Here is a 20,731-nt window from a genome sequence, read left to right as displayed (position 1 = left end):
CTTGGCCCTTTTTTTTTTTTTTTTTTTTTTTTATTGTTGGCAATGGGGAAAAAACAAAAACAAAAACAAAAAAAACTAAACTAAAACTAAACTCAAACACTCCAGAGGCTAAGTGCCTCAAGAGCTCTAAAAAAAATTTTTTTTTACTTAATTTTTATTATTATTTATTATTATTTTTATTATTTTTTTTATTTTTTTACTGTTTATGTGGTTGGTGGAAAAAAAAAAATCTAAAATCAAATATATATATATATTTTTTTTTTTCATCAGCCACAACAGCAGTAAAAATAAATAATAAATAAAAGTAATAATAATAATAAATAACTGTTTGTGCAAAAAAAATAAAGGCAAGATTTATTTATTTATTTATTTTTTGAGTTGTTGTTGAAAAAAAAAAACTTAGACACTTAGAAAATAGAACCCAAATGACGAGCCTTTTTTAAATTAATTAATTTATTTTTCTTTTTGCCGCTCAGGGCTTCAGTCTGTTTTTTTTTTTTGTTTTTTTTGTTAATTCAACTTCCCTTAGTGTTCTCACAGAATCACTTTTAACACTTTCTCAGAGTTTATCTGAGTTTAATCTGTTCTAGAGTTAATTTAACATTTTTTGGAAATGTTCATTAAGTAAAACTGGACCAAAGTTCCTGTTTAACCTGAAATCCAGAGTTATTTTAATGTTCTGAGAGTAAACAGAAAACACTTTGTAGAGTTATCCTGATTTAACTAAACAACACACAGACGTGTTTTATTTTTACACTTTATTTGAGTGAATTTAAGATGAAATTATGAACAAAACTGGTTCAAACTGGTTCTACTCTGGAGGGAGTTTGAAGTGGAGGGAGGAAACAAATTAACACTAAAGGAAGTTGAATTAACTTCAACCAGATCAACTCTGGCAAACACGAACCCGAATTTAACTTTCAAATAGTTAAAATAACACTTTTTGGGTTAAAAACATTTTACCGTGAAGTTTTAACCCTTCAGTTTGTTGCTGTGTGGGAAACAAACTCTTGGTCTAAAAAATGAACCTAAAAACATAAATTATCTGAAAACCAAATGAACCTGACTGGACTAAAACCTTCTTCACTTCCTTTTGGTTTTTCAGATTTGCAGTTGGATTCCAGAAACTATTAATAATCTAAAAATAATTCAATAAAATATTTAAACTGTTTACACGTGAAAATGAAACAGAGGAGGGAGTCAGTTTTCTCATTATTAATAGGTCCATTTTACTCTTTATTTTATTTATTTTAATCTATTCTGATGTCGTTTCCTCGTCACAAACAAACCTGGAGTTTTGTTTCGTTTCAGTCACACATTTAGTCCCACAAACTTTCACTGGAATCGTTTGGATCGTTTCAGTCCTGGAATCACTGATCTCGACTGAACTGACGATAAAAGGAGCAGTTCACATGAAAACGACCACTTCATGACATCACAAGGTGGAACAGAGACTTGAGCTTTGGAAATGTAAACACACAAACAGTCGTCAAGTTTACATGAGAGATTTGATCATTTAATTCTGAAAAAATCTGAATTAAAAATTAAATTAATTTAAAAAATAAGAATTTAAAAATGAGAAAATGAAAAAAAATATATATATATTTTCTTCATTATTTGTCTCCAAATCCAAAATGAAAAAACAGATAAAGATTCGTTTTTTTCAGTTTTAGGTTTTGTGTTTAAATGAAAAATGGAAAAAACGGATAACGGACTGAACCAGGACTAAACCAGGACTAAACCAGGTCCAGGACCAGACCGCAACCAGAGCGGGACTGAGATCAGGATTTAGACCAGAGTCCTGGTTTAGTCCTGATATAGTCCTGGTTTAGTCCTGGTTTAGTCCTGGTTTAGACCTGTTTTAGACCTGGTTTAGACCTGGTTTAGTCCTGGTTTAGTCCTGGTTTTAGACCTGGTTAGTCCTGGTTTAGTCCTGGTTTAGTCCCCTGGTTTAGTCCTGGTTTAGTAGACCTGGTTTAGTCCTGGTTTAGTCCTGGTTTAGACCTGGTTTAGACCTGGTTTAGTCCTGGTTTAGTCCTGGTTTAGTCCTGGTTTAGTCCTGAGCAGCTGAAGTCTGTGTTTTCTTCCTAAAGACTTAAATCCGCTGGCGTCTCTGTCCAGTCAGAACCTCCCCCAGACGCTCAGACACATTAAAAAAAACTTTTCACCAGTTTAACACGAAAACAACAATTCAAAATGACTATTTCCATGGAAACTCGTAGGTAAATATTTGAATTCCAAACAGTTTAATTGAGTTTTCAAGGTCACAGAGATCGACGATTCCAGGACTGAAACGACCCAAACGGTTGTGGTGAAGCTGTGTGGAGTTTAAAAACACGGTGGAGCACGTGTGAACGAAACAAAACCAAAACTCCAGGTGTGTTTCTGAGGAGGGAACAGACTCGGCGCTCGCAGGAGTCGCAGGAGTCGCAGGAGTCGCAGGAGTCGCAGGAGTCGCAGGAGTCGCAGGAGTCGCAGGAGTCGTTTTGTGTGACTTAGGAGCTTTAAATCCCTCCCTCCCCGTGTCGCGGTGAATGTTCAGCCTCTGCATGACGAGGACCGGACCCCAAAACGAGCCCCCCCCCACCCCCCCCCCCCCCCCAAGGCCCTGAAGCTGTGCCTGAAGCTGCCTGCCCCCCCCCCCCCCCCCTCATGCCCTCCAGCTCTGCCCGCCCACCACCGACAAACGCAAAACAACAAACGCTCAAAACGCCAACGCATCTGTAAATACTTCACTTTAAAGTACGTTTAGATCGATCATTCGAACTGAAACTAAACTCCAAACACGATGTCGACACTTTCCACTACAAACATTACCCCGATTAATTACTAATCCAGCTTTTTTTTGACTCTGTGGTAGTTTTTGTTTCACGTAAATAGGCCCAGTAACCACAGACATGAACCAGAAACCAAATAAACCTCGATTATGAACTTAAGCTGAAGTGCATATGACACATGTTTGTGTTTTTAAATGTGAGGCCCCGTTCACACTAGTCGTATGTGAGTTGTTTTTTTTTTGTGGGTGCAGTGTTTGTTCACATTAATCCGTCTCCAGAGTCTGAACGATCTGGTGATCTCCACGAGTTCATGTTGGTCCAGATGTGACGGGGACTGTGTGGACTCCTGAAAACTCTGATACTCTGATGTAGGAGCTGGAGTCTCGTCCTGATTGGACACGTCACTGTGACTCGCTCCTTCTGATTCTCTGGGTTTGTGACGTTGGTCATGTGATGATATTGTGTAAAAAACAGTTTAAACAAACCAGAGACAAACAAGAAACAGCCGAGATACAAACGCTCGTACACGGTCCACGAAAAGACTGTTTTGACGCTCGCCGTCTTCCTCGGCTCAGAATCTGCTGCTGCAACTTCAGACGCGGTGCTCCACTTCCTCGTTTTTACTGCCCACGTGACGTCGTGATGATCTGAAATCAAATGTAGGAGAAAATTCAGTTTGTCGACTGGACAAAAGTGAGTTTGGTTGAAGACGTTTTGCAGCTCGTCCAAGCTGCTTCTTCAGTTCTGTCAGACGCTGGTGACACTTCCTTATATCTGCAGGAGGAGCTAACTACACTGAAACTCCTCTGAAACTAACACACACACTTTGTTGAGTTTCAGTGTAGTTAGCTCCTGCAGATATAAGGAAGTGTCCACCATCGTCTGACCAGAAATTTGGTTTGGTCCAGACTCTGTCGGGGTTGAAACGGGTGATATAATAAAATAAGAATAAGAATAAAACCACAAACAAGAAAATGAAAAAAAACAAAAAACGATTTTCTTCATTATTTGTCTCCAAAACCAAAATGAAAAAACAGATAATGATTTGTTTTTTCAGTTTTTGATTTTGTGTTTAAATGAAAAATGGAAAAAACGGATAACGGACTGAACCAGGACTAAACCAGGACTGAACCAGGACTAAACCAGGACTAAACCAGGACTGAACCAGGACTAAACCAGGACTGAACCAGGTTTGAATCAGGTCCGGGACCAGACCGGAACCAGACCAGAACTGAGATCAGGACTTAGACCAGGACCAGACCAGGATTGAGTCCAGAATGAGACCAGGACCAAGACTGAGACTGGGACTGAGACCAGGACCAGACCAGGACTTAGACCAAGACTGAGACTGGGAACAGGACCATGATTGAGACTGAGACTGAGACCAGGACCAGATGAGGACTGAAAACGGTTTAGTCCTGGTTCAGTCCTGGGTTTTTTTTGAGGCTCAGTTTATGCAAATGAGTCATGTGATTTTAAGTTTCATTTCTGTAAAACGTAAACAAATGTGCTCAAAGCTGCGTGGACAGAGACGACTCACGGACACAGAAACCACGAGTCTGGACGCAGATCGTTTCTGTGATAAAGTGATTCATTTCAGTGTAAATGCAGCTTCAGTGAGCTTCATTTGACTGGATCTGAAGGCTGTGGGTGACGTCACTCTCCCTCAGTCCTTTTCTTTCCACAGTCTGTGGATCAAACGAGAGAAAAACACACAAAACCTTCAATCAAATAGTGTTGATTTAGAACAGAATATTGTCACGTGTCATATGCACTTTGAGGCGTAAAAACATCCTCGAGTTCAGTCGAGTTCAGTCGAGTTCAGTCGTGTTCAGTCGTGTTCAGTCGTGTTCAGTCGTGTTCAGTCGAGTGCGTTTGTCCGTGGTTGGCAGACAGTGATCCTCCATCTTGTGTGGCCTGCTCGTCCCCAAAGATCAGTGCATTTTCCTCTTTAAAAAAAACAACCTTAGAACCAGATTGGATGAAGACTTCCGAGTGAATTTGATTTGATTTTCTTTTTTCTTTTTCTTTTTCTTTCCTCTCCTCTCTGCTCTGTCTCTCCTCACTCTCTCCTCTGCTCTGCTGGAGGAACGTCCACACGTCACAACAGTTTATCTCCGTTTAAAGAGTTTATTTTATTTGTTCGTCACAGTTTGATGATGATGATGTTAACCGCAGGCACTGCTCCGTCTGAGCCTCTGTCAGACTCTAATCTGACTTTTGTTTTAACACAGTCTGAACTCCAGCAGCTGATCTGATCTGATCTGATCTGTTGTAAAAACAAACTCAGACTGATCTCAGGAAAAGAAAAATATTTTCTATTTTGTATTTTTTGATTGAATTTCAGATGATCTTAAAACTTCATTGACAGTGTTTTGTTAATGTGAGCGTTGCGTTTCCTTGGTAACTCCTGAACATTCCACCACAGACATACATGCAGAACACCCCCAGTGTGCACAGTAAACAGCCCGTGTCACACAGTGTGAGTGAGGACGGGTCCTAGTCACATAAAGGAGTGTGAACAGTTAAACGGAGAGGAGCTGGTGTGGACGCTCCTCTGCACACTTCACTCTCACTTTGTTTCTCACACTCTGTTTTGCAGTACTTCAGTTTTCTGTTCTTTTCTCTCTCAGTTTTGCAGTAGCACAGTACTACAATACTACAGTACTACAGTGCTGCAGTAGTGCAGTACTTCACAGTACTAGAGTACTGCAGTACACGTGTTAAAGGTCCTGTCTGTGTTCAGAATAACTTCATAAACCTGAGTTTCCTGAGGCTGTTCCGAGCGGCTCGACTCATCAAACTGCTCCGGCAGGGGGAGACCATACGCATCCTGCTATGGACGTTTGTGCAGTCCTTCAAGGTACTAATACTAATACTATTACTGCTAATACTACTACTACTACTACTACTACTACTACTACTGCTGCTCCAGCCTTTCCCTGGACTCTCACTGTGGGCACTGACGTTCAGACGAGCAGTGGCCACAGAACAGCAGCCACACTTGGCAGCCGCTCTTCCATCACTCTGCCCCGGGGCGACTGTGGCGGCAGCAGAACTGGACACCGAGTGGAGTGAATGAAAAATATGAACAACTGTGGGCGTCAGGAAACGAGCTGCTCCAAAGAACGATGAAGAGATGAAAAATATGACAGATACTCTTTAGACTTTAACCCTGTGCCCTCTGTGCCCTCCTCTGTGCCCCCTCCTCTGTGCCCTCCTCTGTGCCCTCTCCTCTGTGCCCCCTCCTCTGTGCCCTCTCCTCTGTGCCCTCTGTGCCTCTCCCTGTGCCCTTCTCCTGTGCCCTCTCCTCTGTGCCTCTCCTCTGTCCCTCTCCTCTCTCCTCTGTGCCCTCCTCTGTGCCCTCTCCTCTGTGCCCTCTCCTGTGCCTCTCCTCTGTGCCCTCTCCCCTGTGCCCTCTCCTCTGTGCCCTCTCCTCTGTGCCCTCTCTGTGCCCTCTCCTCTGTGCCCTCTCCTCTGTGCCCCCTCCTCTGTGCCCTCTCCTCTGTGCCCTCTCCCCTGTGCCCTCTCCCCTGTGCCCTCTCCCTGTGCCCCCTCCTCTGTGCCCTCTCCTCTGTGCCCTCTCCCTGTGCCCTCTCCCCTGTGCCCTCTCCTCTGTGCCCTCTCCTCTGTGCCCTCTCCTCTGTGCCCTCTCCCCTGTGCCCCTCCCTCTCTGTGCCCTCTCCCCTGTGCCCTGTGCCCTCTCCCCTGTGCTCTCTGTGCCCCCTCCTCTGTGCCCTCTCCTCTGTGCCCTCTCCTCTGTGCCCTCTGTGCCCTCTCCTCCTGTGCCCCTCCCCTGTGCCCTCTCCTCTCCTGTCTGACCTCTGTGACCTCTGTGCCCAGGCTCTGCCCTACGTGTGCCTCCTCATCGCCATGCTCTTCTTCATCTACGCCATCATCGGGATGCAGGTGAGACTCACACAACAGGGACATGACCTCTGTGTGACCTCTGTGTGACCTCTGTGTGACCTCTCTGTGTGACCTCTGTGTGACCTCTGTGTGACCTGTGTGTGTGACCTCTGTGTGACCTCTGTGTGTGTGACCTCTGTGTGATGTGACCTCTGTGTGTGTGACCTCTGTGTGACCTCTGTGTGACCTCTGTGTGTGACCTCTGTGTGACCTCTGTGTGACCTCTGTGTGACCTCTGTGTGACCTGTGTGACCTCTGTGTGACCTCTGTGTGACCTCTGTGACCTGTGTGACCTGTGTGACCTCTGTGTGTGTGACCTGTGTGTGACCTCTGTGTGACCTCTGTGTGTGACCTCTGTGTGACCTCTGTGTTTGACCTCTGTGTGACCTCTGTGTGACCTCTGTGTGACCTCTGTGTGTGACCTCTGTGTGACCTCTGTGTGACCTCTGTGTGACCTCTGTTGCAGCTCTTTGGTAATCTTGCTCTGGGGGAGGAGGGAGAAATCAACGAACACAACAACTTCAGGACGTTCATCATGGCGCTGATGCTGCTCTTCAGGTCTGAGTCTGGGTCTGGGTCTGGGTCTGGGTCTGGGTCTGGGTCTGGGTCTGGGGGTCTGGGTCTAGGTCTGGGTCTGGGTCTGGTCTGGTCTGGGTCTGGGTCTGGGTCTAGGTCTAAGGTCTGGGTCTGGGTCTGGGTCTCTGGGTCTGGGTCTAGGTCTGGTCTGGGTCTGGGTCTGGGGGTCTGGGTCTAGGTCTGGGTCTGAGTCTGGGTCTGGATCTGGGTCTGGGTCTGGTCTAGTCTGTCTGGGTCTAGGTCTCTGGGTCTAGGTCTGGTCTGGTCTGGTCTGGGTCTGGGTCTAGGTCTAGGTCTGGGTCTGGGTCTGGGTCTGGGGGTCTAGGTCTGGGTCTAGGTCTGGGTCTGGAGGTCTGGGTCTAGGTCTGGTCGTCTAGGTCTGGTCTGGTCGGTCTGGGTCTAGGTCTAGGTCTGGGTCTGGGTCTGGGTCTAGGTCTGGGTCTGGGTCTAGGTTCTGGTCTGGGTCTGGGTCTAGGTCTGGAGTCTGGGTCTGGGGTCTGGGTCTGGGTCTGGGTCGGGTCTGGGGTCTGGGTCTGGAGGTCTGGGTCTGGGTCTGGGTCTGGGTCTAGGTCTGGGTCTGGTCTGGTCTGGGTCTAGGGTCTGGTCTGGTCTGGTCTGGTCTGGGTCTGGTCTGGGTCTGGGTCTGGGTCTAGGTCTGGTCTGGGTCTGGGTCTGGTCTGGGTCTGGTCTGGGTCTGGGTCTGGTCTAGGTCTGGGTCTAGGGGTCTGGTCTGGTCTAGGGGTCTGGGTCTGGGTCTGGTCTCTCTGGGTCTGGAGGTCTGGGTCTTCTCTGGTCTGTCTAGGTCTGGGTCTGGTCTGGGTCTGGGGTCTGGGTCTAGGTCTGGTCTAGTCTGGGTCTGGTCTAGGTCTGGTCTGGGTCTAGGTCTAGGTCTAGTCTGGGTCTGGGTCGGGTCTAGGTCTGGGTCTGGGTCTGGGTCTGGTCTGGTCTGGGTCTGGGTCTGGGTCTGGGTCTGGTCTGGGTCTGGGTCTGGTCTGGGTCTTGGTCTAGGTCTAGGTCTGGGTCTGGGTCTGGGTCTGGGTCTGGGTCTGGATCTGGGTCTGGGTCTGGTCTGGTCTGGTCTGGGTCTAGGTCTAGGTCTGGTCTAGGTCTAGGGTCTAGGTCTAGGTCTGGTCTGGTCTAGGTCTGGGGTCTGGGTCGGGGTCTAGGTCTAGGTCTAGGTCTGGGTCTGGGAGGTCTGGTGGGGTCTGGTCTAGGTCTGGTCTGGGTCTAGGGTCTGGTCTGGGTCTGGGGGGTCTAGGGGTCTGGGTCTGGCCTGGGTCTAGGGGTCTGGGTCTAGGGTCTAGGTCTGGGTCTAGGTCTGGGTCTAGGTCTAGGTCTGGGTCTGGGTCTGGGTCTAGGTCTGGGTCTGGTCTAGGTCTGGGTCTAGGTCTGGGTCTGGGTCTAGGTCTAGGTCTAGGTCTGGGTCTGGGTCTAGGTCTGGGTCTGGGTCTGGGTCTGGGTCTGGGTCTGGGTCTGGGTCTGGGTCTAGGTCTAGGTCTGGGTCTGGGTCTGGGTAGGTCTGGTCTGGGTCTGGATCTGGGTCTGGGTCTGGGTCTAGGTCTGGGTCTAGGTCTGGGTCTAGGTCTGGGTCTGGGTCTAGGTCTGGTCTGGGTCTAGGTCTGGTCTAGTCTGGGTCTGGGTCTGGGTCTAGGTCTAGGTCTAGGGTCTGGTCTAGGTCTGGGTCTAGGGGTCTGGGTCTAGGTCTGGTCTAGGTCTGGGTCTGGGTCTGGGTCTAGGTCTGGGTCTGGGTCTGGTCTGGGTCTGGGTCTCTCTGGGTCTGGGTCCTGGGTTAACAGTTCTGTTATATCTGAGTTTTACTTTAATTTGAAAACAATTCTTCATAAACGTCACATCCAGATGAAAACTGTACATTTATTTTTAGTTTTTTGACTGGATTTTTATTTTAGTCTTTATGCCGAGTGACAGGTGCCAGTCCAGGTGCCAGGTGCCAGGTGTCAGGTGCCAGGTGTCAGGTGTCAGGTGACAGGTGACAGGTGTCAGGTGTCAGGTGCCAGGTGTCAGGTGCCAGGTGCCAGGTGTCAGGTGTCAGGTGCAGGTCAGGTGTCAGGTGCCAGGTGCCAGGTGCCAGGTGCCAGGTGCCAGGTGCCAGGTGCCAGGTGTCAGGTGTCAGGTGACAGGTGCCAGGTGTCAGGTGCCAGGTGACAGGTGTCAGGTGCCAGGTGACAGGTGTCAGGTGACAGGTGTCAGGTGCCAGGTGCCAGGTGTCAGGTGCCAGGTGTCAGGTGACAGGTGCCAGGTGTCAGGTGCCAGGTGACAGGTGTCAGGTGTCAGGTGTCAGGTGACAGGTGCCAGGTGACAGGTGACAGGTGTCAGGTGCCAGGTGACAGGTGCCAGGTGTCAGGTGCCAGGTGCAGGTGTCAGGTGCAGGTGAGGTCAGGTGTCAGGTGTCAGGTGACAGGTGTTCAGGTGTCAGTGCCAGGTGCAGGTGACAGGTGTCAGGTGACAGGTGTCAGGTGTCAGGTGACAGGTGTCAGGTGTCAGGTGTCAGGTGTCAGGTGTCAGGTGTCAGGTGACAGGTGTCAGGTGACAGGTCAGGTGTCAGGTCAGGTGTCAGGTGTCAGGTGTCAGGTGTCAGGTGACAGGTGCAGGTGTCAGGTGTCAGGTGTGACAGGTGTCAGGTGCAGGTGACAGGTGTCAGGTGTCAGGTGTCAGGTGAAGGTGTCAGGTGCAGGTGTCAGGTGACAGGTGTCAGGTGTCAGGTGTCAGGTGTCAGGTGTCACAGGTGTCAGGTGTCAGGTGACAGGTGTCAGGTGTCAGGTGGGTCAGGTGACAGGTGACAGGTGTCAGGTGCAGGTGCAGGTGACAGGTGCAGGTGCCAGGTGCAGGTGCAGTGTCAGGTGCAGGTGACAGGTGCAGGTCAGGTCAGGTGTCAGGTGACAGGTGTCAGGTGTCAGGTGACAGGTGAGTGTGCCAGGTGTCAGGTGTCAGGTGACAGGTGCAGGTGACAGGTGTCAGGTGTTCAGGTGACAGGTGACAGGTGCAGGTGCCAGGTGACAGGTGTCAGGTGTCAGGTGTCAGGTGTCAGGTGTCAGGTGCCAGGTGACAGGTGACAGGTGTCAGGTGACAGGTGTCAGGTGACAGGTGTCAGGTGTCAGGTGACAGGTGTCAGGTGACAGGTGTCAGGTGACAGGTGACAGGTGCCAGGTGACAGGTGACAGGTGTCAGGTGCCAGGTGTCAGGTGACAGGTGACAGGTGTCAGGTGACAGGTGACAGGTGACAGGTGTCAGGTGTCAGGTGACAGGTGTCAGGTGACAGGTGTCAGGTGTCAGGTGACAGGTGACAGGTGTCAGGTGACAGGTGTCAGGTGTCAGGTGACAGGTGTCAGGTGACAGGTGTCAGGTGTCAGGTGTCAGTGACAGGTGTCAGGTGTCAGGTGACAGGTGTCAGGTGTCAGGTGTCAGGTGACAGGTGTCAGGTGTCAGGTGTCAGGTGACAGGTGTCAGGTGTCAGGTGACAGGTGTCAGGTGACAGGTGACAGGTGACAGGTGTCAGGTGTCAGGTGTCAGGTGTCAGGTGTCAGGTGACAGGTGTAGGTCAGGTGTCAGGTGTCAGGTGTCAGGTGTCAGGTGTCAGGTGAGGTGTCAGTGACAGGTGTCAGGTGTCAGGTGTCAGGTGAGGTGTCAGGTGACAGGTCAGGTGACAGGTGTCAGGTGTGACAGGTGTCAGGTGTCAGGTGTCAGGTGTCAGGTGTCAGTGACAGGTGTCAGTCAGGTGACAGGTGTGTCAGTGTCAGGTGTCAGTGTCAGGTGACAGGTGTCAGGTGTCAGGTGACAGGTCAGTCAGTGTCAGGTGTCAGGTGTCAGGTGTCAGTGTCAGGTGACAGGTGTCAGGTGACAGGTGTCAGGTGTCAGGTGTCAGGTGTCAGGTGACAGGTGTCAGGTGTCAGGTGTCAGGTGTCAGGTGTCAGGTGTGGTGAAGGTGTCAGTCAGGTGACAGGTGTCAGTGTCAGGTGTCAGGTGAGGTGTCAGGTGTCAGTGTCAGGTTCAGGTGTCAGGTGTCAGGTGACAGGTCAGGTTTGGGAGGTGGTGTTTGTTAACTTTAGTCAAATTTTCGTTGACCAAAAAGTCTCGCTGTTGTTTCTTTGCAAAAGAATATGTTTAATTTACTCTCTGATCAAGTGTGTGTGTGTGTGTGTGCCCTCTGTGTGTGTGTGTGCCCTCTGTGTGTGTGTGCCCTCTGTGTGTGTGTGTGTGTGTGTGTGTCCTCTGTGTGTGTGTGTGTGTGTGCCCTCTGTGTGTGTGTGTGTGTGTGTGTGTGTGTGTGCCCTCTGTGTGTGTGTGTGTGTGCCCTCTGTGTGCGTGTGCCCTCTGTGTGAGTGTGTGTGTGTGCCCTCTGTGTGTGTGTGTGTGTCCTCTCTGTGTGTGTGTGTGTGTCCCTCTGTGTGTGTGTGTGTGTGCCCTCTGTGTGTGTGTGTGTGTGTGTGTGTCCTCTGTGTGTGTGTGTGTGTGTGTGTGTGTGTGTGTGTGTGCCTCTGTGTGTGTGTGTGTGTGTGCGCGCTGCAGGAGTGCCACGGGGGAGGCGTGGCATGAGATCATGTTGGCGTGTTTGGGAGGAAAAGAGTGTGACCCCGACTCTGGGAACTCGGGGCCGGAGTGCGGCAGCACCTTCGCCTACACCTACTTCGTCTCCTTCATCTTCCTCTGCTCCTTCCTGGTGAGAACGACACATGTGCCCGCGACGCGTGTGCCCGCGACGCGTGTGCCCGCGACGCGTGTGCCCGCGACGCGTGTGCCCGCGACACGCGTGTGCCCGCGACACGTGTGCCCGCGACGCGTGTGCCCGCGACACACCTGTGCCCGCGACACCTCTACCCGCTCCTCTTCCTCTGTACTATAGAGGCTTTGCACCGTCACGTGTCTCCATGACAACAGTACCTACGCCGCCATGACACCAGACACACTGTGTCACTGACTTCAGCAGCGTCGGAGAAACATGGGCAGGTTTTGTTGTGTATTTGTTGTTCTAAATCACAGATGTCAAACATACGGCCCGGGGGCCAGATCCGGCCCTCCAAGACCTTTTAATGTGGCCCTTTTAAAATCAAAAAAAAAATGTCTGTGGTGTTTATTGCAGCAGCGTCTCCAGCGTCTCTGTACGTGGCCCCTCCCACCAGAGCAGCACAAATGAAGACTTGTCTCTTTCCAAACGCTCTTAAAGGACGATCGTTTTGACTGTTGACCGTGACACCCTCATCAGAAAAATGTCCAACATGAGAAAAGTGGAGCCGAGTGCAGGATTTTACAACAAAAATGGACTTATTCCTGTTTACAGACAAGTTCATGTTCAAACTTTGTGTTGAAATTGTATTTTTCTTAAAGTTTCAGGTTGTTCATAATATTATAATATTTGAACTTATTGTTATTTTTGGGGTTTTTGGGTTATATTTGGGAGTTTTCTGATCCAGACACTTTGGATCAAAGTAGTTTGGACACGACCCCGGAACAAAATGAGTTTGACTCTCCTGGTCTAGAAGCTCTGAAAGGATAAAATGATTTGTTTCTTCACTGTTCCTCTGGAAATGACTCATCAGGATCAAACAAGGAAATTATCAAAAAAAAGACGCAGATTATGTCTAGAAACATAAACCACGAAGAGATTTCCAATGGTCCCATCAAGACACCTGAAGTTTCATCAAGATATTTTCTATTTAAATTGTTTCATAGTTTATTTAATTAAAGAATCACATTTACTGAACTAAAATGTCATTAATTTATCCAGGAAAACCTGCACTAGTTTATGATTCAATGAACCCACACTGGCTCCTGTGATCAACACGACGCACGAGTCGAAGAGTCTGTGAGTCGAACCTCGAAAGAATCGACCATGAAAAGATCCTCACGACGTTAGAAAGATCCACTCACAAAAAGAGATTAATTCTAGAAGACAAAGTTGTGGATAAACAAGACAATAAAGAAAACATGGTCCTACGACGAGTGACATGTTTATATGTGCTGGAACATACAGTTTCTACTGCAGATGTTTTCTTTTTACATTTTAGTTCAGTAAATGTGCTTCTCTCATTAAATAAACTATGAAACTATTTAAATAACAAATATCTTGATGAAAGTGACGTGAGTGTGTCTTGATGGGATCATTGGAAATCTCTTCATGGTTTATGTTTCTAGACATAATTCCCGTCTTTTTTTTTTTTGATAATTTCCTTGTTTGATCCTGATGAGTCATTTCCAGAGGAACAGTGAAGAATCGATTCTTTTTATTCCTTTCAGAGCGTCTAGAACAACAAATACACAACAAAACCTGCCCATGTTTCTCCGACGCTGCTGAAGTCAGTGACACAGTGTGTCTGGTGTCATGGCGGCGTAGGTACTGTTGCCATGGAGACACGTGACGGTGCAAAGCCTCTATACTCCCTGTTGAGTATAATACTCCCTGTTGAGTATAATACTCCCTGTTGAGTATAATACTCCCTGTTGAGTATAATACTCCCTGTTGAGTATAATACTCCCTGTTGAGTATAATACTCCCTGTTGAGTGCGGCTGCTCTCCTCTCCGCAGATGTTGAACCTGTTCGTCGCCGTCATCATGGATAACTTTGAGTATTTGACCCGAGACTCGTCCATCCTGGGTCCTCACCACCTCGACGAGTACGTCAGGATCTGGGCCGAGTATGACCCAGCCGCCTGGTGAGTGCCCCCTGACTCCGCCCACTGACTCCGACCCACTGACTCCACCCGCTGACTCCACCCACTGACTCCACCCACTGACTCCACCCACTGACTCCACCCACTGACCGCTGACTCCACCCACTGACTCCACCCACTGACCCACCCACTGACTGACTCCACCCACTGACTCCACCCACTGACTCCACCCACTGACTGTGACTCCGCCCCACTGACTCCACCCGCTGACTCCGCCCACTGACGCTGACTCCGCCCACTGACTCCACCCGCTGACTCCACCCACTGACTCCACCGCTGACTCCGCCCACTGACTCCACCCACTGACCGCTGACTCCACCCACTGACTCCACCCACTGACTTCACCCACTGACTCCACCCACTGACTCCACCCGCTGACTCCGCCCACTGACTCCACCCACTGACTCCGCCCGCTGACTCCACCCGCTGACTCTATCCGCCGACTCCGCCCACTCCAATGATTCAATGTGAAATACAGAAACCTTTGACAGAACCATCTGACCAGAAGCACAGGGACTTAACCAGGACTAAACCAGGACTGAACCAGGACTAAACCAGGACTAAACCAGGACTAAACCAGGACTGAACCAGGACTAAACCAGGACTGAACCAGGACTGAACCAGGACTAAACCAGGACTGAACCAGGACTAAACCAGGACTGAACCAGGACTGAACCAGGACTAAACCAGGACTGAACCAGGACTGAACCAGGACTTACGTGACCACAGATCAGTAAAGTAAAAGTTCCTGTCAGAGGAGGCGGGTCTGGTCTTTGTGCCAGTCCAAAGCCTGGAGAAATGAAGCTCGTGGAAGGGCATCTGACGTAAAAACCTTCACCACGACAGAACGAGACGAGGAGTCAGAATCCTCCAGAGTTTTTGTTGTTTTTGTTTTTTGTTTTATTTTGTTATAAAAAAAAAAAAAGGACCACAGTGTGAAGCGGCACAGATCGCCATGGAAACAAGTTAAAGCTGCACTGCGGAGCTTTTTTCTCCACCTGCCGTCGCCGTGGCTCTCTCTCTGCCTGGAATGTTCCCGCAGTACGGCGCCGTGGAGATACAGTAAATGCCGCGCTGTGGAACATTCTGGACAAAGCGGTAACATAGAGACGAGCCGTAGGGTGTCAGGCCCCCCCCCCCGGGAGCAGAAAAGTTCCGCAGTGCAGCTTTAAGTGTGTTATTTGTGAATGCACAGTAACGGCTCTCGCTCTCTCTCCAAGGTCCAGGACAAAAACACAAACGGAGTCTCTGAACGAACTCTGACTCCAGAGCCACTCCTCCTCCTCTTCCTCCTCCTCTTTCCTCCTCTTCTCTCCTCTCCTCTCTCCTCCTCCTCTCTCCTCCTCCTCTTCCTCCTCCTCTTCCTCTCCTCTCTCCTCTTCCTCCTCCTCTTCCTCTATCCTCTCTCCTCCTCTCTTCTCTTCTCTCTCCTCTCCTCTCCTCCCTCTCCTCCTCCTCTCTCTCTCTATCTGTTTCTTTCTCCTTCTTTCTCTCTATCTCTCCTCTCTCTCTTTCTCTCGCTCTCGCTGTGTCTTCCTCCCTTTTTTTCTCCGTCTCTCTCTTCTCTCTCTGTCTCCCTCCTTTCTCTTTGTGTCTGTCTCTCTCTCTCTGTCTCTCTGTTTGTTTCTCATTCTCTCCCGCTCTCTCTCTTCTCTCTCTCTCCTCTCTCTCTCTCTGTCTCTCCTTCTTTCTCTCTGTCTCTTTCCCTCTCTCCTCTGTCTCTCTCCTCTTTCTCTCTTCTCCTCTCCTCTCTCTTCTCCCCCTCTCTCTCGTCTTTCTGTCTCTCTCTGTCTCTCTCTCCTCTCTCTGTCTCCTCTACTCCTCCTCTACTCCTCCTCTGTGCCCTCCATCTCTCTCTCCTCTCTTCCTCCTCTCTTTCTCCTCTCTCTTCTCTTCTCTCCTCCTCTTTCCTCCTGTCCTCCTGTCCTCCTCTCTCTTCTCTTTTGTCCTGTGTCTGCTTCCTAACCCTCCTCTCCTCTCCTCCTCTCTCCTTCCTCGTCTCCTCTCCTCTCTCCTCTCCTTTCCTCTCTTCTCTCTCCTCTCCTCTCTCCTCTCTCCTCTCTCCTCTCTCCTCGTCTCCTCTCTCCTCTCTCTCCTCTCTCCTCTCTCCTCTCCTCTCCTTCCTCTCTCTCCTCTCCTCTCCTCCTCATCTCCTCTCCTCTCCTCTCTCTCCTTTCCTCCTTCCTCTCTCCTTGTCTCCTCTCCTCATCTCTCCTCTCTCTCCTCTCTCTCCTCTCCTCTCTCTCTCTCCTCTCTCTCTCTCCTCTTCTCTGTCTCTCTCCTCTCCTCTCTCTCCTCTCTCTCCTCTCTCCTCCTCTCCTCCTCTCTCCTCTTCTCTGTCTCTCTCCTCTCCTCTCTCTCTCTCCTCTGTCTCTCTCCTCTCTCTCTCCTCTCTCTCTCCTCCTCTCTCCTCTCCTTGTCTCCTCTCCTCTCTCCTCTCCTCTCTCCTCGTCTCCTCTCTCCTCGTCTCCTCTCTCCTCCTCTCCTCTCCTCTCTCCTCTCTCCTCTCCTTGTTCTCCTCTCTCTCCTCTCCTCTCCTCTCTCTCTCCTCTCTCTCTTCTCCTCTCTCCTCTCTCTCTCCTCTCTCCTCATCTCCTCTCCTCTCTCCTCTCCTTGTCTCCTCTCCTCTCTCTCTCTCTCCTCGTCTCCTCTCTCTCTCCTCTCTCTCTCTCTCTCTCTCTCTCTCCTCCCTCTCTCTCTCTCCTCGTCTCTCTCTCCTCTCTCTCTCTCTCTCCTCTTCTCTCTCTCTCTCCTCTCTCCTGTATCTTCTTCCTAACCTTGCGTCCTTGTCTCCTTCCTAACCTTGCGTCCTTGTCTCCTTCCTAACCTTGCGTCCTTGTATTCTTCTTGCAGCGGGCGCATTCATTATAAGGATATGTACAGTTTATTGCGGGTTATCTCCCCCCCCCTGGGCCTTGGCAAGAAATGCCCTCATAGGGTGGCGTGCAAGGTTTGGACCAGAGCCTGAATGTGCCACTGTAGACGATAGTTTTTTCTTTTTTTTTTGCTTTGTTTTCTTTTTTTAGTTCAGGTTTGCACTTTCATCTCACCATCGAAAGTTTCTGTTTGATGCCTTGGATTGAGAATGTTTTTGGGACGCTGCAGTACCACACTGCCACCAGCATGGGGCACTGCTCGATCAGATCAGACTGGCGTTAGACGCGTCCAGTCCGGTTGTGCTTGCTGTCTCTCTATAGTTTTTTTGTTTTTTTTTGCCTGAGCACAAACACGGTGCATCGTTCTGTGGGGCGGGTTGCGGAGCAGAGACACAGGCAGGGGGCGCCGCTGAGGCAAACGCAGACCAGACGCTACCCGCGGGGCTCGGGGCCGTTTACCCACGACCGAACACGGACGCTTTTGAAAACTTATCTCTGCATTTCCCGGCCCCTGAAACCCGTGGGTAGAGTTTTAGATTTGGAGTGTTTGTATATTTCCGCTCGGAGTCAGATTCAGATCCTCCTGTGCGAACCGGGGAAGCACCGATCCTGCGATACCGATACTCCGATACCACAGCTTTGAGACAGAACTGATCCAAAAGTGTTACGTCTGTGTTGTTTATCGATCGCGTAACTATTCTAAAATCCACTTTATTTCTGTGGCACGTTTCACAAAGTGCTGCACAAACACACAACAATAACGACTATAGAGGCTTTGCACCGTCACGTGTCGCCATGACAACAGTATCTACGCCGCCATGACACCAGACACACTGTGTCACTGACTTCAGCAGCGTCGGAGAAACATGGGCAGGTTTTGTTGTGTATTTGGTTTTTCTAGAAGCTCTGAAAGGAATAAAAAGAATCGATTCTTCACTGTTCCTCTGGAAATGATTCATCAGGATCAAACAAGGAAATTATCGAAAAAAAGACACAGATTATGTCTAGAAACATAAACCATGAAGAGATTTCCAACGGTCCCATCAAGACTCACTCACGTCACTTTCATCAAGATATTTGCTATTTAAATTGTTTCATAGTTTATTTAATTAATTAATAAATGTATTTATTTATTGATTTGATTGGGACAGAACATGTTAATGAACAAACATGACAACATGAATGTAAACACACCGGATTATAGCCTAAGGCTCATTTCCATCCGTTGTCCCAAGGGCCACAGGGGCCAGACACTGAAATATTTCACACTCCACTCATTATACAGTTCCATTATTACACAGTTCCCATAGTCACATACTCCACTCCAGTCCATAGAAAAACTATTCAAATCACAGTGCAGTTACACATGTGACATGTTTGATTTGACCATAACCAAGTGTTTATTTGAGCTTTAAAACAGGTGTATGTGGGACATTCTTTCAGGGTCAGTGGAGACTGTTCCTCAGATTTCCACCTTGTACAGATAAAACATTCTGACCAAAGGTGGTCCGTCTCTGGGGTGTGACCAAGTCTCCCCTGGTGGTGGCTCGCGTGGATTCTTATTGAAATGTCTTTATGTTTAATGTAATTATTTAATGGTGCTGGTGCCAGGGAGTGTAGAACCTTATAAATGAGACAAGTCCTTTTGAGTTTGACCATGTTGCTAAAATCTAGAAGCCTGTGCTTTTTCAGTATGTGACAGCGGTGGTGGGAAATGGGTTTTTTGTCAAGTATTTTTAGACTCTTTTATAGAGGTTTTCAATGGTTTTAAGTGTTGTGGGGCAAGAGACCAAGTAGTTAAGCAGTAATCGATGTGAGACATAATCATAGAATAGAAATAAGTTTTTCCTGATATGACGGAAGTTCTGTATGTTGAACTGGAAAACCTGGGATACTTTTTTAACATGACTTTTGAAGGATAGTGTTGAATCTAGAATTACTCCAAGGTATTTAAATTCTGAGACCAGATCAAGTTCAACTCCATTAAGAAAAACCTTTGATTGCTTCAAATGGATGTGACGTTTTGAGAAGCACATGCAGACATGTAATGAGAGAAGCACATTTACTGAACTAAAATGTAAAAAGAAAACATCTGCAGTAGAAACTGTATGTTCCAGCACATATAAACATGTCACTCGTCGTAGGACCATGTTTTCTTTATTGTCTTGTTTATCCACAACTTTGTCTTCTAGAATGAATCACTTTTTGTGAGTGGATCTTTGTAACGTTCGTGAGGATCTTTTCATGGTCGATTCTTTCGAGGTTCGACTCACAGACTCTTCGACTCGTGCGTCGTGTTGATCACAGGAGCCAGTGTGGGTTCATTGAATCATAAACTAGTGCAGGTTTTCCTGGATAAATTAATGACATTTTAGTTCAGTAAATGTGATTCTTTCATTAAATAAACTATGAAACTATTTAAATAGTAAATACTCTTGATGAAACTTCAGGTGTCTTGATGGACCATTGGAAATCTCTTCGTGGTTTATGTTTCTAGACATAATCTACGTCTTTTTGTCGTTAATTTCCTTGTTTGATCCTGATGAGTCATTTCCAGAGGAACAGTGAAGAAACAAATCGTTTTATCTCTTTCAGAGCTTCTAGAACAACCAAATACACAACAAAACCTGCCCATGTTTCTCCGACGCTGCTGAAGTCAGTGACACAGTGTGTCTGGTGTCATGGCGGCGTAGATACTGTTGCCATGGAGACACGTGACGGTGCAAAGACTCTATAATAAAATGATCAAATAAACGACTAAAATACGACTTTATTTATATCCAATTCAAACTTTAATGTTCTAATAAACCAAACTAATGTTGCTTTATCTGCTTATAACAAATGGTTCAAAATTAACAAATTATCTCTAATTATCTCTGAATGTCAAAAAAAACCCGAATTATATGATTTTTTTGTGGTAAAAAATCTTACCCTAAAATCAAAATTGATTCAAATGAAATAACTCGTGTCTCATCCACCAAATTTCTGGGCGTCGTTGTCGATGATAAAATAAAGTGGAAAGAGCAGTTGACTGTGTGACCAGAAAAATGAACAAATCTCTTGTTGTTATAAGAAAAGTTTGTACATTTCTAGACTCAAAGTCTCCACTTACTTTCTACTATAGTTTAATTTATCCATATTTGTCATATTGTAATAACGTCTGGGCTGCACTTCTCTACGACTCTGAACTAAATATTATTGGTGCAAAAACATTTTGTTCACTCATTCTGTGCCACGAACATCATCTGCTCATTTATTCACTAAACTTAACATTCTTAATATTTATGGGATTAATATTTATCATATCTGTATTTTTATGTATAAAATTCTTTACAATTCAACAACGATCCTCAAACATTTCACATTTTAATTTAAAACCAACGCAGAGATTCATAGATACAAAACTCGTCAAATTCATAATTTTCATGTTCCAAAATTTGACACATCAAGAGCGAAGTTTTGCCGACGACACAGAGACGGGAAATTCTGGAGCAGTTTTCACGTCTGGTTTGTGACGCAGATCAGAGGCGTCGTTTAAAAAGAGTTTGAGGAAATGTTTGATCGTCTTTTAATTGTGGATGTTTCATTGTGTTTTAATCCATGTTTGAATCAAAAGAATTTAATCCATGGTTTTTTAATGTCATATATATATATATATATATATAATATATATATATATATATATTAATATATATATATATATATATATATATATATATTTTTTTTTTTTATTTTTATTTTTTTTATACACTGTGACAATGTAAATTTTTTATGTATTCATAAGGTGGAGGCTTTAACATTTTGCCCTATTGAGTTTTTTTGCCTTTTCCGGCACCGACTTTTTATGTAGTCTGTTTCTTTTTATTGTCATGTTATATGTGCAAAATAAATTAATTAATTAATAAATAA

General features: G+C 47.3%; 1 protein-coding gene across 1 annotated transcript in view; it reads left to right on the top strand.

The window, feature by feature from the left end:
• Positions 1 to 20,731, top strand: part of cacna1ab (calcium channel, voltage-dependent, P/Q type, alpha 1A subunit, b) — a 178,784-nt gene that overhangs the window by 103,164 nt on the left and 54,889 nt on the right. Inside the window, 6 exon segments of the mRNA XM_055158395.1 lie at positions 5,524 to 5,640; positions 6,621 to 6,686; positions 7,153 to 7,244; positions 11,787 to 11,937; positions 13,801 to 13,928; positions 16,800 to 16,896. Of these exon segments, the coding sequence (XP_055014370.1) occupies positions 5,524 to 5,640; positions 6,621 to 6,686; positions 7,153 to 7,244; positions 11,787 to 11,937; positions 13,801 to 13,928; positions 16,800 to 16,896 (651 nt within the window).

Source organism: Boleophthalmus pectinirostris, unplaced genomic scaffold (genome assembly GCF_026225935.1).
Source record: "Boleophthalmus pectinirostris isolate CB_2022bp ecotype Guang Dong unplaced genomic scaffold, ASM2622593v1 HiC_scaffold_22, whole genome shotgun sequence".
Lineage (NCBI taxonomy): Eukaryota > Metazoa > Chordata > Actinopteri > Gobiiformes > Gobiidae > Boleophthalmus > Boleophthalmus pectinirostris.
Note: the sequence above shows the minus strand (reverse complement) of the source record. Positions and strands in the feature narration are given on the sequence as shown.